Source organism: Sorex fumeus, unplaced genomic scaffold, assembly GCF_029834395.1.
Source record: "Sorex fumeus unplaced genomic scaffold, SorFum_2.1 ptg000033l, whole genome shotgun sequence".
Lineage (NCBI taxonomy): Eukaryota > Metazoa > Chordata > Mammalia > Eulipotyphla > Soricidae > Sorex > Sorex fumeus.
This window is the reverse complement of record NW_026606090.1, coordinates 7,782,494-7,799,641: the sequence shown is the minus strand read 5'-3', so window position 1 is coordinate 7,799,641 and position 17,148 is coordinate 7,782,494. Positions and strand designations below refer to the sequence as shown.

At 52.7% G+C, this 17,148-nt stretch overlaps 1 protein-coding gene across 23 annotated transcripts in view; it reads left to right on the top strand.

Moving 5' to 3' along the window:
* Positions 1-17,148, top strand: part of ANK2 (ankyrin 2) — a 494,244-nt gene that overhangs the window by 467,560 nt on the left and 9,536 nt on the right. For 21 of the 23 annotated variants that reach the window (XM_056116850.1, XM_056116830.1, XM_056116829.1 and 18 more), the window contains 5 exons: positions 7,317-7,391; positions 8,992-9,123; positions 10,423-10,566; positions 13,932-14,193; positions 15,289-15,583. In XM_056116850.1, the coding sequence (XP_055972825.1) occupies positions 7,317-7,391; positions 8,992-9,123; positions 10,423-10,566; positions 13,932-14,193; positions 15,289-15,583 (908 nt within the window). Of the gene's footprint in view, positions 1-55; positions 1,610-2,014; positions 5,689-7,316; positions 7,392-8,991; positions 9,124-10,422; positions 10,567-13,931; positions 14,194-15,288; positions 15,584-17,148 lie in introns of all 23 variants that reach the window. The other 2 variants (XM_056116828.1, XM_056116827.1) reach the window with 1 other exon arrangement.

Genomic DNA, 17,148 nt, shown 5'->3' with positions numbered 1-17,148 from the left:
CATCGGCCTCCAAGACAGACAGACACACCTCGCTGTCCTCGGCAAAAGCCGAGAGGCACTCTCCATCGCTGTCCAACAAAGTGGAGAAACAGTCCCCTGGGTCCCCCTCGGCCAAGACAGAAAGACAGTCACCCGTGTCCCCTTCAGCCAAGATGGACAGACAGTCACCCATGTCCCCCTCAGCCAAGACGGAAAGGCACTCCCCCCCATCCTCAGTCAAGACGGAAAAACAGTCACCCGTGTCCCCCTCGGCCAAGACAGACAGACAGTCCCCCGTGTCCTCAGCCAAGACGGAAAGACATTCTCCCGTGTCCTCCACTAAGACAGAAAGACACCCCCCGGGATCCCCTGCAGGCAAGCCAGACAAACGTGTCCCCCTTTCGCCCTCTTCCCGGACAGAGAAGAACCCGCCCACGGTGCCCGGCAGGACGGAGAAGCGCCTGCCCATATCCCTGTCCGCACGACCTGAGAAGCAGACCCCCGCGTCCACCACCACGGGGAAAGGCCAGAAGCACCTGCCAGTGTCCCCCTCTGGGAAGGTGGACAAGCACCCGCCCGTGTCCCCCACGTCCAGGACAGAGCGGATCGAGGAGACCATGTCAGTGCGGGAGCTGATGCGGGCTTTCCAGTCTGGGCAGGACCCGTCCAAGCACAAGACCGGCCTCTTCGAGCACAAAGCAGCAAAACAGAAGCCGTCCCAGGACCGGGGCAAGGCACGGGGTGAGAAGGACAAGGCGCCCTTGCCGCCGCAGCCCGCCCCAAGAGAAACGCACAAGACCGAGAGTCCCACTGTCAGACGCGGCCAGCGACTTGCGGGCAACGGGGCCACAGAAGCCAAACGTGGGGTCCGGGCTGCCCCCCTGGGGTTGAAGAGAGAAGAGTGGGGGACCGAAAAGGAGAAGACGCTTGGAGGCCGCCAGGTCTCCCCGCCCGTCCAGGCCGTCGAGGCTGAGGGACAGCAAGAGGGAGAAGGGCGCCAGGGGAAGCCGGCCGAGGAGGAGGAGCCAGCCGAGGCAGACCTGCAGATCAGTCCAGACAGGAAGGCGTCCACCGACTTCTCCGAGGTGATCCGGCAGGAGCTGGAGGACAACGACAAGTACCAGCAGTTCCGCCTGCGTGAAGAGCCAGAGAAAGCGCAGCTGCTCTTGGACCAGGTCCTCACTAGCCCCTTCGACGGCACGTTTCCGCTGGAGGACGGGCGGGAGGACTTCCTGCCTGCACTGTCCCTACAGAGCCGCGCCCTGGAGGGCAGCTGCGAGAGCCTGCGGCGGGCAGTGGGGGCCGCATCCCCCTGCGGCAGCCTCATGGAGGGGACTCCACCCCAGGTCAGCTCAGAGGAGAGCTTCAAGCATGAAGGCCTCGCCGAGACCCCCGAGACCAGCCCCGAGAGCCTGTCCTTCTCGCCCAAGAGAAGCGACGGAGAGCAGAGTGGAGAGACTGGTGAAGTGGGTGAGTTCGAGCCGGCCCCGGAGACCCATCCAGCGAAAGAGCCCCCCTCGGCCCCTCGAGACGTCATCCCAGGCTCGGATGAGTTCAAGCCAGCCCCGGAGACCCATCCAACAAAAGAGCCCCCCTCGACCCCTCGGGACGTCACCCCGGGCTCGGGTGAGTTCGAGTCGACCCCAGAGATGCATCCAGCAAAAGAGCCCCCCTCAGCCCCTCGAGACGTCACCCCGGGCTCCGGTGAGTTCAAGCCAGCCCCGGAGACCCATCCAACAAAAGAGCCCCCCTCGGCCCCTCGGGATGTCACCCCGGGCTCGGGTGAGTTCGAGCCGGCCCCGGAGACCCATCCAACGAAAGAGCCCCTCTCGGCCCCTCAGGATGTCACCCCGGGCTCGGGTAAGTTCGAGCCGGCCCCGGAGACCCATCCAGCAAAAGAGCCCCCCTCGGCCCCTCGGGACGTCACCCCGGGCTCAGAGCCAGGTGTTGGGGTCTCTGCAGACACAGAGCTGCCTTCTGCCCAGGGGTCGGACCCAGACCCTCCTTCCCAAGACCTGTGTTCCCCGCAAGGCAGCCATTGCCTCAGCAGCCAAGGGGCATCCTTAGCGCAAGAAGCCCCCCAAGTCACGAATGATGGGGCATCCCAGGACCAGCGTCCACGCACGCCTCTGGGCGCCACCCCTGACATCCAGGCTGATGCCCAAACTCAGGAATCCCCTGGCACCGACCCCTTAGGTGAGACCCAACCCTCCCCAGCAGCACTATCGGGGGTCCCTGCGACACCAGAGCCGGATACAGGGTCCAAGCCCGCAGGGCCCATCCGCAGTCCCCAAGGCTTGGAGCTCGCACTCCCCAGCCGGGACACTGAGGTGCTCAGCCCTGGGGCCGACGAATCCTTCACCGTGAGCCACAAGGATTCTCTGGAAGCCAGCCCCGTGCTGGAAGATAACTCCTCGCACAAAACGCCCGACTCCCTGGAGCCGAGTCCTCTGAGAGAGTCACCGTGCCGCGACTCCCTGGAGAGCAGCCCCGTGGAGCCCAGGACGAGGGGCGGTCCACTTCCCGGCCACTTTCCGCTACCCTCCGCCCCTACCAGCGCCCCCAGCAGGGCTGAGCTCTTGTCCGAAGTGGCGTCCATGCGGTCGCGGCTGCTTCGGGATGCTGACGGCAGTGCCGAGGATGACAGCCTAGAGCAGACGTCTCTGGTGGAGAGCTCGGGCAAGAGTCCCCTGTCCCCCGACACCCCCAGCTCCGAGGAAGTCAGCTACGAGGTCACGCCCAAGGCCACAGCGGAGCCCAGTGCCCCCAAACCAGCCGCCATCCCTGAATGCACGGAGGAGGAGGACTCAGAGAATGGGGACAAGAAGCGGGTCACGCCCGAGGAGGAGATGTTCAAGATGGTCACCAAGGTCAAGACCTTTGAGGAGCTGGAGCAGGAGGCAAAGCAGAGGAGGGACTTTGGGAGGGAGCCCAAGGCCGACGAGACCGAGACAGACTGTCCCGCAGACACGGATGGGCGCAGACCCACAGAGAGCGCAGAGGGCCCCGTGCTGGTGGTGGCAGCGGCTGCAGAGGAAGAGGCCGAGGGCAGGAAGACGTCCTCCTCCTCCACGGAGAGTGAGCCTGAGCTGAGCCAGCTGCCCCGGGGGCCCGACTCTGGCCTCCTGCCGGAGCCCGTGATCCGTGTGCAGCCTCCATCCCCACTTCCTTCCAGCCTGGACTCCAATTCCAGCCCCGAAGAGGTGCCGTGCCAGCCCGTCGTTCCCAAACAATATACCTTCAAGCTGAGCCCTGATGACGATGATGACACGCAGGAAGAAGCAGCAGAGGAACAAGACGGTGACTCCTGCGTTCTCCCAGACTCCCCCCGTGTGGGCCCCGACAGCCCAGAGGCGAGGGCCGAGGCACCAAACAAAGAAGCCGACACGGTTAACATCTGCCACGGTCAGGGGTGCGAGGCCGGGAGACCCGAAGCCTCCATGGGGCCTGCGTCCATGGGCATCCAGGGTCCCCCTGAGGATGCTGCCTGGCAGGAATCATCGTCAAGTGTGCAGGACTCGGCTGACCAAGGCAGCGACAGGGCAGAGCCCAATGCTCCAGGTGTGGAGTTTTCACCAGGAGGCTGCTCTGGGGACAGCTCTGCTTGTCTGTCTGGGTGCCATTGCCCCGGGCCCAGAGGGGAGGACGAACATGCATCCTCAGTGCCTTCAGAAATGGAGAGGGTGGAAACAGATCAAACTCTGGCAGATTCCATGCAGGATGGCCCCGTGCAAGAGCCAGGGATGCCCGCCCTGACGGAAGAGCATGTGTCCATGGGGGCCAGCCCAGCTGACACGGAGGAAAGCACTGATCCTCCCATCACCAGTCCCTATGAGAATGTCCCTGCCCCGTCTTTTTTCTCTGGTGGTGAAAGCCAAGCCCCAGAAGAACAAACAAGCCATGTGAGCTTTCACTCTTCTTCCGAAGCATATTCCGGGGCCTCCCCAGCGTCCCTGGAAGAAGCGGTCCTGACCAGCTCCTCTGGGCTGGTGGTGTTGAGTTGCGACTCACTCTCCGAGGCCCCAGATCCTGCAGGCGCTCACAAACCAGCCGGCCTGTCATGGGAGGTGGACGGGGACCCTGAACCCACAGTGGCAGCGCCCTCGGCAGCTCTCGGGGAAGCTGTGAGCCATGTCATCATCACCAAGACGGACGTGGATTCTGACCCCTGGAGCGCCATTCGCGAGGACGATGAGGCCTTCGAGGCACGTGTGAAGGAGGAGGAGCAAAAGATCTTTGGTTTGATGGTGGACCGCCAGTCCCAGGGCACCACCCCCGACACCACCCCCGCCAGGACCCCCACGGAAGAGGGGACCCCAACCAGTGAGCAGAACCCATTCCTCTTCCAGGAGGGCAAGCTGTTCGAGATGACGCGCAGTGGTGCCATTGACATGACCAAGCGGTCCTACGCCGATGAGAGCTTCCACTTCTTCCAGATCGGGCAGGAGCCGCTCCCTGAGGAGGCCGAGAGAGAGGGGCTCACAGGGGCAGAGGGATCCCCGCCATTGGAGGCCTCGGAGGGGGACCCCGTGCTTTCAGAATCCAAGGAAGAAGTGGTGGATGATGAGGCGGACTTGATCCCAGATGATGTCAGTGAGGAAGGAGAGGAGCTGCCTACATCCCAGGGGGTCTCAGTGTCCCTGGAAACAGCTGCCAGAGAGGGCGAGGATGCACCCGCTGAGGACACACCTGCTGAGGGGATGGGGGAGACACCTCTTCCGAGCGACAAGACGCACAGCCCTGGGTCCGATTCCCCAGAACCCAGGGCCCAGGATGAGCAGCCGAGGTTTTCCGCAGTCTCAAGGCAGGTGTATTTGGATCGGGATGAGGACTCTCCCGACACATCACCTGAGGAACAGAAATCTGTCATCGAAATCCCCACTGCACCCATGGAACACGTGCCTTGTGCCGAGGACAGGCCCCCAGTCCCCCTCAGGACTCCCCCCGGCGCGGCCCCTGCCCCTCCGTCTCAGGGGTCCCAGCCTTGGCCTTCGGAAGTTTTCCCCCCCGGCCCGGCTGAGGACGAGCAGAACAACGAGGAGGAAACAAAACCAAAGTCTAAAATCCCAGTCAAAGTCCCTGCCCAAAGAACAGAGCCACAGCAGCCAGCGCATCTAGAATCTTCTCTCCAGCAGACCGTGGTTCCTCAGGGACAGGACTGGGGAAGCCAGGCATCTGAAAAGAGAAGCCAGTCAGAACCCGATGCCAGGCCTCTGGATGCCCACACCCAGAGCCCGGCCCACAGCACCAGTGACCCCCAGACAGACAGGCAGAGCCAGGAGGAAGCCGGGGAGCTGGAGTTAGGATCAGAGGAGGTGGCGACCAGATCAAAGATCTTTGCATCCCGCTTGCCGGTGAAGAGCAGGAGCCCCTGCCCAGCCCCGAGCCAGGGGGCCACCAGCCCCGCGCACGAGAGTAGGGAGCATTTCTTTGACCTTTACCGAAACTCCATAGAGTTCTTTGAGGAGATTAGCGACGAGGCGTCCAAGCTAGTGGATAGACTGACCCAGTCTGAGCGGGAGCAGGAGTTAGTGTCTGATGACGAGAGTAGCAGTGCCCTGGAAGTGTCTGTAATCGAAAACCTGCCACCCGTTGACACCGAGCACTCGGTCCCCGAGGACATCTTTGACACGAGGCCCATTTGGGATGAGTCCATCGAGACTCTGATTGAACGCATCCCTGATGACAATGGCCATGACCGTGCTGAAGGTATTTGCCAGCTCCTGGGACCCCCTGTGCTCCGCATGTCATACATTTGATGCCCTCCCCCCCACCTCCCTTTTTTTTTCCCCCCTCCCGTATGTCTGTTTTCTTTGGTGATTGGTGTCTCATTTTTCTTTGAGCTTTTCTGTAGCGGTTACTGTGTTTGTGTAAGCTCTTTGTGTTCTGTGCTTCCTCTGTATCCTCCTGTCTTATGAGAACAATCTCAAGATTGAGTAATGAGAATGCTTATGGCGAACATGAACATGAGCCCCGACACGGGTGGTCTCGCCTCTTCCCTAGCCGCTGCATGCTCAGGCCATGCAAGCTTTGAGTTTTGTTGTTCTGAAGCCCCGCGCTGAAGCCTCCGAAGGAAGCTCTTTGGCTTTATTTTTTTTCTTTGCACCTGAAGATTGGGGGTTTTGGTTCCTATTCTGAGGATTTGTTGCTTTTTTTTTTTAACTTCTGACCTGGATATGCATTTCCAATAATCTGTCCTTAACGATTTTGTGATCATTAGGAAGCCATTGGGTCGAGAAGATTTCACATATATGGTGAAATTCCAATTGTTGTGGATCTCTTTTTGATTCAGAAAAGTTGGATTTCAGATATCCTTGGTAAACACTTTAAGCAAACAAACAGAAGGTAACACTCTGCTTTTCCTCTATGTGGTCAATGAATGGAGAATGGCCTCCGCTGAGATGCGCAGACAACAAACACTCAAACGTTGCATGAGGAAGTCGGCTGTAAGGGGTTGGTGATGAATGAGAGGAAAGGAAACCATAGATGCCTCTGACGAGCAGCCTCTGGCTTCCAGTATCTCTACAATAAAGACTATTCTTCTTAAATTAAAAAAAAAATTCCATGATGCCATGTTCTGAAATGCTGCCTGCCAATCCCTGGGGTTCAATCTGAAAAGGAAAAGGATATGTTGGGAGTGTAATATATGGGCTCACTTAGTAAGAAGCATATAGAAACGTGGCCCAAGAGACACGGGTAATGCTAATATTGCAGACACTGGCAAATACATTGGCCTGTACCTCAAGGTCCCCAGCCCCACCAGGGTCATCCGAACTGAGACACTGTTGCTGACCAGTTTTAATATACCCAGGACAGTCTGAGCAACCAGTGATGTCAGTCATTGTAAATCTCAGATAGGAAGCCCTCACTTGGCAATGACGTACACCCCCAAAAGCAGTGATGGTAGGCGGGGGTGGGAAAATCCATTACTTCACTTCTACATCTTGTCAATGATTCCTCTGGCATTTCAGGAACAAGATCATCGCCTTTCAGTGGCATCGTGTACTCAGACAATTTTCAAAGGAAAATCTTGAGGTTCTTGGAAATCCACAGTGTGATTCTGTCCAGTGGCTAGTCTTGATTAGAGAGATATGGAAGCAGATGGTTTTCATTGTGTTGTTTATTATAATTATTATTATTATTATTTTTAGATTTCTTTCTCCATTCCATTCCAGAAATCAGGCAGACATATCATTTAATGTTATTTGAAGTGTAGTGGCTAATTCGTGCCGTGACCAACTCTTTGGACAAGTGACTTTCTTTCTTTGATGGTCAGTGCTGTGGTCCCTCTCTTGTCACATACAACCTTTGGCCATTCTGTTTTTGACCTTCTCTAGATCAGCAGGATGAACAGGAGCGGATCGAGGAAAGACTCGCTTATATTGCAGATCACCTGGGCTTCAGCTGGACAGGTAAAATGAGCCCGGAAACCCTCCAGCCCTCTCCCCCCCACCCCTGACAGTAATAACTACTTGGTTTAAATGACCTGGTTGCATCAGCCAAGTGCCATTAACAATTTTTAAAAGACCTTTTCTTTTTCCCTTCCCTTGAAGAAAGCTGGGTGGAAGAGTGAAAAGAATAATGAGCTACAAAATATATCATCCAGACTTGGTGTTAAGTTACCTTGGAGCCAGACTAGGTTTTACAGGGGCTGGAGTAATAGTACAGCAGGTAGAGTGCTTGCCTTTCACATGGCCTATCTGGGTTCTGTTCCCAGCACCCCACACGGTCCCCCGGCCTCACCAGGAGTGATCCCTGAGTGCAGAGCCAGGAGTAAGTCCAAAGAACAGTCAGGTATGGCCCCCAAACCAAAACAAGAACAGACGAGGCGTTTTATCCTTGCTGGAATTTTCAAAGATGCTTATGAGTTGTTTCTTCAGTATTTGGGGACCATGGGCTGCTGAAAATTGAATCTAGGCCCCCTGCCAACAAAGCATGCTCTACAGCCCATTGAGCTATTTCTCTGGCCCTTGACTATAAAAAAAAATTTTAATATTCTTGTAGGCTCGTACATTTTGTGAATGATATATATGTATATATGTGGAGAGGGAGGAGAGAGAGAGAGAGAGAGAGAGAGAGAGAGAGAGAGAGAGAGAGAGAGAGGTCATATTCCTAGTAGAATTGTTGAGTCAAGGGTATGTAATTTTTTTGTGTTTTTATTGTTTGTTGGGCCACACCCAGCAGTGCTCAGGGGTTACTCCTGGCCCTGCACTCAGGAATTACTCCTGGTGGGCTCAGTGGACTACATGTGGTGCCGGGGATCAAATCTGGGTCGGTCACGTGAAATGCTCTACCTGGTGTAATATTGCTCTGGACCATGGGTATGCATATTTTTAATTTGAAAGATATTGGCTAACTGACCTTGAAGATGTACAGGAGTTGGCTTTGGGAGAGATGACTTAGACATGGGAATCTATCCGAGAGGGCACTTTGTGTAGATATTCCCCATAATGTGTGAGTATCCAGATTGAATCTTCACAGTCAACTTCAAAGAAAAACTTTGAGACTTTTTCTGTGGGTCACTTAGATGATCTCAGATCTTTTATTCATGCAACATCAAAGCAAAGAGTCGCACCCCTGTAATACAGCCACAACCAGTATTTATTCAAGTGCCCAGAAACAGAATACATAGCATTTAGAAACATCATCTCACGATGAGTTCATGTGAGAAATCATTTTCCATTGTCTTGGTTAAGAGTATGAGCCAGTATTAATGGTCTCGTCTCCATTTTGGAATTTCAGATTTATATGTGATGCATTTTATCATCATTATCTCAAACGTACAGTTTCTGCTGGCAGTGATTGGCGCTAGGCCTAGTTTTAACTGGGGTGGGGAAAGCTTTGGTTAATTCTAGAAGAACAAAGACAGGTGAGAGTGATCGCTAGTGGGAGGGGGAAAAAGTCACAGAACCACATCACTTACAAGAATGGAAAGATCATCCCAGCAAGAATCACAAGGCTAGTTGTGAAGACCTTGGCGGAAATGTGTTTACACCATGTTTTCTCTTGTAGAATTGGCACGAGAATTGGATTTCACTGAGGAGCAAATCCACCAGATTCGAATTGAGAACCCGAACTCCCTGCAAGACCAGAGCCACGCGCTGTTGAAGTACTGGCTAGAGAGGGACGGGAAGCACGCCACAGGTAAAGGGAATACTAAAGCGGCAGAAGTACTGCCAGAGCCACGCGCTGGCTGAAGTACTACTGGACACAATTTAGATCCCACTATGGCATTGCTGAAGCTTGAGCTCTGCAGCTAGGTTTTCACTCAGAGTTCCGGGACCAGCGCCAACTAGTGGAGGGTCCCCACCACCACTGGCTGCTGATAGGGTTGATACCAGGTTCTTCCTAGATGCTGTTGGATGTCAGCAGAGCTTTGTCTCATTGGTCATTCATGAAGCCCTTCCCGCTCCCTTTATTCCCTCCATGTTAAGTCAATGTTCTGTAGGATGAACCGTATTTGCTCTTTTAGTGAGAAGAGCAGTGACACAGTGACACGTGCTTCCTTCCCTCAGCTGTTCTAAATTTGTCACATGTTTTGAAGGGGAATTAAGAGAGAGAGGGACCATTATGACAGTGATAGTTGGAAAATAGTTGGAAATGATCACACTGGGCAAGAACTGAGTGTGGAAAGTAGGTAAAGGGATATACCTGATAAACTTTCAGCATCTGTATTGCAAACCATAATGCCCAAATGTGTGTGTGTGTGTGTGTGTGTGTGTGTGTGTGTGTGTGTGAGAGAGAGAGAGAGAGAGAGAGCACATAGACGCAGGCTGGAGGGGGGTGAGGGATGAGGGATGATAGTTGGGGGTGATAGGAGGGAAACTGGGGAGTAGTGTTGGGAAGTGCACATTGGTAGAGGATGGGTGTTGGAATGTTGGAACATAGTATGAATGAAACTCAATCATGAATAGCTTTGTAATTCTCACGGTGATTCAGTCAATAATAAATGCCACATGTTCTCTGAGGATCTGCCTGAGATTATCCTGGATTCTCATACGGGCCATGCGTCTCTTTCCTCTCCCCCTTCTTCTATTGAGGATGGTCAGACTGCACATGTAGAAAGACAGAACACACCAGTGAAATGAAATTTCAACTAATCTACAGATATGTTTTGGTTTAAGTACATCCTGTGCAATACTGGGGACAGAGACCCAAAAGGTTTGCTCTGCTCTGAAATTCTGTTGGTTTTGTCTGAAATTCCTCCTAGACAGGCTCTCTGTGCATTATCTGGAAACTCTGCCATTAGGGTTTGTGCCCACACCATGCCCCGATTTTTCGCTTATTTCTTGCTTATCTATTGGCATATTTTTGCTGAGACCCTTCATCACTTTCTGGTTGTTTTCTGTGAAGATATTAAGAATTAAGTAAGATGGCTACATGAAAGTTTTGGTTTTTAAGTACCCCTGGGATATAGTAAGCAGCTGTCGCCTTACGTTCCAGATACGAATCTCATTGAGTGTCTCACCAAGATCAACCGGATGGATATTGTCCATCTCATGGAGACCAACACAGAGTCCTTGGGGGAGCGTGTACGCCATAGCTACGCTGAAATCGAGAAGACCATTGCCCTGGATCATAGCGAAGGTCAGATGGTATATGTGTGTGTGTGGGGGGGTCATGTGTAGTGTGTGTATGAGGTGGGTATTATCATATGGGGCATGTGTGGTGGGTGTGTGCTGTGACATATATGAGGTATGTGGTAACTGAGGTCTGTGTGGTAGGCATGTGGTGGGTGGGTAGTAACTCTGGGGTACATGTGGTAGGCATATGCTGTGTATCAGTGGGCATGGGTAGCATGTGCAGTGCTTGTGGTGGTTGTGGAGTATGTGTGTTGGCATGTGTTGTGTGGGGGTGTGGATATGTGTAGTGTGTGTGGGGGGGCGAAAAGTATCTGGGGTGGAGTGTCTCTTATGGAAGCTGAATGGTGGCCTTTGATGCCCGTCCCACCTTTCTCTTCCTCCCTCGCTACTTTTCTGCCTGGGCCGCCGGTCCTTTCAGCCTCTCTTAGTCAGCTGTTGGCTTCCCTGTGAACAACAGGGAAATGGGTTTCTCACAGACAGGGTTCAAGTACGGTCAATTAAAAAAAAAATGCCACATGTTCTCTGAGGATCTGCCTGAGATCGTCCTGGATTCTTGTCCAGGCTTTGCGTCTCTTTTCTCTCCTTCTTCTGTTGAGGACGACTGGACTGAACAAGAAAGAACACTCTGACCCCATGGAAATGTGTTTCAGTCCTAACGGCTGAATTCCAAGACAGGGCTCCGGTTCAGTCAGATCTGACTCTGGGTCAGGACGCTGACCCCACCTATGCCCATGGAGTAGCTGCCACGCAAACACCCACCTGCAGTCGCACTCAGCACTTTGAAGGAGACACTTTCAGTCCCCGACTGCTGTGGTCCAGGAGGCTCATTTCATGTCCTCTGTGTCCTGTCAACGTCTTCTTTCTTTCACTGAGGTGACATTGTGTTCACACCTCATCCAGACAGGTTCCCACACCCAGCCACACCGTATCCCTGTACCCCCCTGCCTCCCTGCACGCACGGAGAGACCATCCTGCCTTCATCTTCCTCCCTCTGACTCATGTCACTTCGCGCGACCCTTCCAGAGGCAAGCTTCCCTGGTTTCCGACAGCTGAGCGGTGTTATGTCCTGTCTTTGGCTGTTTCTTAGTGGCCCACCTCCGTGCTTGGTTCCCAGAACCTCATGGTCCACGGCTGTGCTGTGGTTCCCCACTGAAGCCTGCTGCCGCTTCCTCCCATTCCTGCTAACTCTCCCCTGACCCATGGCCGGTTGTTCCCTGCCTTCATCCCATCCCTCGCTCTCTTCCTTCCCAGCAGCCAGTGTCTCCCTTATTTATTTCCTAGATTGAGGAACGCTTAGATTTGGGGGTCAAACCAAGAATTACTCCTGGCTGTGCACAAGGGACCATATGGGATGCCAAGTCTCGAACCTGGGTCAGTCATGTGCAAGACAAGCACCCTCCCCACTGTACTATTGCTGTGGCCCCTTGAGGAGCACTTTAGAAGTGAGCCACGTCCAGCTGTGTATGTTTGCTACAAATGCACCGTCTCTGAGGGTCTCCCAGTACCTTCCCATCCCTTGCCAGAAATGACAATGTGTGAAATCGCCTTGCCTTGCTGACCTGGCCTCTCCTTTCTGTCTGATCTCATTCCTTGTCTGTCAGATTCAGGCCCCTCCTAGAGTTACCTAGAAGTTAGCCCTTCCCTCTTCTGCCTTTCTGGACAACATGAACACATGTTTTACTGGAACCCGTCTTCAAATAGCTTCAGTGGTGGAGCATGTGCTTTGCATGCTCAAGGCTCTGAGTTTGACCCCTGAGTCCTGAGATTACCAGGGGAGAGCAGAGCTGGGCCCTGAGTGCCAACAGGCTGAGCTGAAATGCCTCCCCAGATTCCACACTGAGCCCTCCGGCCTATCTCTGGAGTTAGTCTCTGTGTGTGCGTGTGTGTGAGTATGTGTATATGTGTGGGTGTGTGCATATGTGTGTATGTATGTGTGTGCGTGCATGAGCATGTGTGTGTGCATGTGTGCATATGTATGTGCGTGTATGTATGTGCATGTGTGTGAGTATGTGTGTGTATGTATGTGTGTGTGAAATCAATACTGCCTTTTATTCTCATGCACCCAGTATGATTGCTCTGTTCCTGCATTCATTTTTAAAAGTAAATCTTTTCTTTGGGGGATACGGGGTTGGTGGGACATCCGTAGTGCTCAGGGCTTACTCCTGGCTCTGTGCTCAGGGATCATTCCTGTCAGGGCTGGGGAACCCGTACAGGGAACCAGGGACAGAGCTCAGGTCAGCCATACTACCCACTGTATTATGTCTCTAGCCCCATCTCGTAAAGTACTTTAAAAAACTGTGTCTAAATCACCTGCATCATCTCCCTCTCCCCATTCCCTCCAGAACATTCTCTAGGATCTACCCTAATCAGACTTTAGTCATTGTCACTTACTGTCCTAGCATCACGTCTCGTTAGCTTTTTCCTTCCCTACCCCGAGTCCCTTTAACACAGCGAGCACAGGTCTTTATTCCAAGTCCACATCATCATTGAACACTTTCCATTCTCTTGCTTTTTTCCCTTAAATCCCGCAGATGAATGAGGTCAGTAGGAAGTGGTCCGACTTCTCTTGACCTGTTGCCCATTTATCCCGTCCACATTAAAGCAGACAGCAAGATTTCACCTGTTCTACTTGGGTAGTGTCGAGCTGTGGTCAGGCCAAGTTCTTTTTTTTTTTTTCCTCTCTCTTTTTATATATATATATTTTATTTTCATAAAGGTAGTTCACAGTGGTTCATTTGTGAACTATATCACAATAGTACAGATAATGTTCAAACACCAATCCCTCCACCGAGCAGCACAATAAGAGGAAAGTGTGTGAAGGTTGTTGTATTTCATTCTGGAGCCATTTAAGCCCGAATATAAGAGAATACAAGCAAGTATGTTAAAACCAAACAATTGTGTGCTACTTTGGATAAGTAGGTGAGGTAGAGTGTAAGAGGTCCAGGAAATTCTGCGTTATTCTCTTCCTGGAGCTTTAGATTATAGTCTCTGGGTCTTGGCTGTTGATGAGATGACATGCGCTGGGGGCAGTTTGTGGGTGTGACTGCCAAGCTACTGAAAAACTGGGGAGCTGGGGGGGAAGGAGTCCCAGTATTGATCTGAGCAGGCTTGGAGATCTCAGTCATGGGTTCCCGCATACCTGGGTTTTTCTGCCAGTTTCCTCTTGGGTGAGGCTCATCCAAGCGTGTGGAGAGTGGCCTTGAACATGGCGCAGGCTGGTTTCTTTATCTGGTCTTGTGTCCTTGGCTCCATGCTTGCTCTTGTAGGTGAGGGGACCCGAGAAGGCAGACAGGGTCCCATCATTGCTGGAACCAGAACCTGGTCCAGCCCCTGGCCCTTGCCGTGCCCTGAGGGACCTTCTCCTTGCAGACTTCTCGGTCCTTCCCGAGGAAGCGCAGCGCAAGCAGAAGACGCGGCCCGCAGCCTCAAAGGAGAGCGAGGCCTCCGATCAGCCCCCCATGGTCTCCGAGGAGGACATCTCCGTCGGCTATTCCACTTTTCAGGACTGCGTCCCCAAGCCTGACGGCCCCGCCACTGAGCTCCTTCTCAAGGACCATGGGCCACAGGACGTCTCAGGGAAAACTCCAGACACGCTGCAGACATCGCCCCTCGAACATCAGCAAGAATACTTGTAAGTTTGGGGTGGGGTGGGGTGGGGGTGTGGAAAATCTCTCCACTGCCTATTTCAGAGACACACCAGACCTAGTGGGCACCAGGGGCGGGGGGTGTCACCAAGCAGATCCACTTATATAACCTTTTCTCAGTGGGCAGGGTGTTTGCCTTGCACAAGGCCAACCCGGGTTCGATTCCCAGCATCCCATATGGCTCCCCGAGCACTGCCAGGAGTAATTCCTGAGTGCAGAGCCAGGAGTAACCTCTGAGCATCACCGGGTGTGACCCAAAAAGATAAATAAATAAATAAACAAATAAAATCCTTTCTTATGGCTTCCATCAGCACAGGTCAGAGCTAGCACTGTCCTCCCGTTCATTGATTTGCTTGAGCAGGCCCAGTAACGTCTCCATTGTGAGACTTGTTGTTACTGTGTTTGGCATATCGAACACGCCATGGGTAGCTTGCCAGGCTTTGCCGTGCGGGCGAGATACTCTCAGTAGCTTGCCGGGCTCTCCAAGAGGAGCAGAGGAATCGAATTCAGGTCGGCCAAGTTGGCAAACGCCCTACCACTGTGCTATCACTCCAGCCTAGAGAAAACAAAAATAAAAGCGGAATAGTGGCCAATAGTATACTCAAAATGTTGGCACACTGGTCTGGCATGTGGGAACCCCATGTCCATCTCCAGGGCTGTGTGGGTCCCCTCCCGAGCAGTGCAGGGAGTACCACTGAGTATGCTCCCTGCTCTCCTGAAAAGAAAAAAGGAATTTCGTATTTTGATCCTTGTTCTCACTCTCTGGAGATCATTGTGGTCAAATCTCTGCTATGACCCAGAGCTCATCATTTTGTTGATGAGGCAACAGTGAGATATGGTAGGGTCACTCTTTTATGTCTAGAATCCGCCTGATCCAGTCAGGCAAGCAAGGAGCTGTGTCTGTGCTACAGTTGAGAGACTGATTTCTCTTCACATTGCGTTGCTTGGCCAAATGCATGAAACCTCTGTGGGCTTCCCATCCATGGAGATGAGCGCCATTTTCCCTGCCTGTGCTGTTGCTCCAGCGTGGATGGGGGGGGGAAACGTGGGCTCCAGCCTCTCATGGAGCTTCTCTGTTCCAGTGTCACCTCCCCGGGGACAGAAGGGTCTGAGACACCCAAGGCCACAGCAGAGCCTGGCTCTCCCCACAAGACCCCTGAGGAGGTCACCAGCCCTGATGTCTCTCGGGAGACGCTGTACCTCCAGACCCCAGCCTCTGGGGAGCGGGTGGACGCCCCCATCATACAGGAGCCCGAGGAGCCCCCCGAACCCAAGGAGGAAGGTTCTCCAAGGAAAACCAGCCTCGTCATCATGGAGTCTACCGATGAGCAGCCCCGGGCCTGTGAGAGGCCGGACGGAGACGCGGCATTCGAGAAGGTAAGACCGTCCTCCCCACCCTGGCCTGTGAGGAGAGACAGACCTTCTCCTGGTTTCCATTTCTCTGACAGCTCATTCTCTTCCCATTGTGTAAGGGTGAATGGTTGCCTCATTCCTTGCCTTTGCTACCAGCAGTCCCTTTAAGAGCAGTGAATCTTGGCGGGGGAGGGGGGGTGATGCAGAAGACTAATTCTAGATCAGATAGATCTTCCATGTAGCATTGAAACCCTCCTCTTTCCTTTCCTTTCCAAGAAAACTAATACGCGGGCTAGAGTGATAGTACAGCGGGTAGGGCATTTGCCTTGCACGCAGCTGACCCAGATTCGATTTCCAGCATCTCATATGGTCCCCCAAGCACTGCCAGGAGTAATTCCTGAGTGCAGAGCCAGGAGGAACCCCTGAGCATAGCTGGGTGTGACCCAAAAAGAAAAAAAGAAAAGAAAATTAATATGCCTGTCATAATATACCTGATACTGCTTTTCAAATTCAGTACATCTAATAAATTTTGAAGGCCAGAGCAGTAGTACCACTGGTAAGGTTCTTGCCTTGCACACGACCATCCAAAGTTTGCTCCCTGAGCACCGTTGGGTGTGGCCCCCAAACTAAAACCAATTAATCAAAAGAAAATATAAGGCTTCTTTGCTGAAGGGTTAGTTTAATTGGAGACCTTCTTCTATATTTTAAGGGTGACTTACCAAAAAAAAAAAAAAAGAGCATTTAAAACTGGTTTCTGGCTCTAATGGTGAAGTTGACCCATAGTGTGGCTTGCAGGGGTGTAGGCTGGGGGTCAGAGGGGAGCTGTGAGGGGGTAGAGACGTCCAGTCTTGACTTGGGTTATGAGGTTGGGGAACATCAGTGATGTGACCTACAGCCTAGTGGCTGGACATGAAAAGATGATAAGACAAAAAAACCTAAAGGCTCACCATGAAGAGAAAACCTTTTTCCTTTATTCTTCTATGAGAAGGTGGATGTTAGTTGACCTGTTGTAGTAATTTCACAGTATGTGCAAATACATGTAACGACATAGAAAATGTATGTCCACTTGCATCCCCCACCCCGCTGTCCGCCTTCATCTTATACAAGGGGATGAGTCAATTATTTCTCCACCAAAGTGGAGACAAACTGTGTCTTTGAAAGATTTTCAGAACCTGTTGGAAAGTTCCGTCTTTCAGATATTTAAGTGGAGCCATAAAGATTTGTTATTCATGACTTGCATTGCTTTGGGCAAAATAGCATATGACAGGAATGTAAAATATGAATGAAAATGTTCACAGGAGAAAAACTTGAGAATAGCATGAGATTGTAGCTTTCATTTGTCCTTGAATTTTGACATTGTGAAGACGGCAGGACACTGCCTTCAGGACTTCCTTTCACCCATGATGTCAGTGGTTCGCATTCGTCAGCGCCCAACTCGGGCCTTCACTCGTCCTTGGATTTCCTGGGTCAGAACGAACCTCAGCGGGTAGAGGAGGGCCCAGATCTGGCTTTCTAGACCAGTTCTCCTGAAGAGTGAAGAGAGAGAGAGAGAGAGAGAGAGAGAGAGAGAGAGAGAGAGAGAGAGAGAA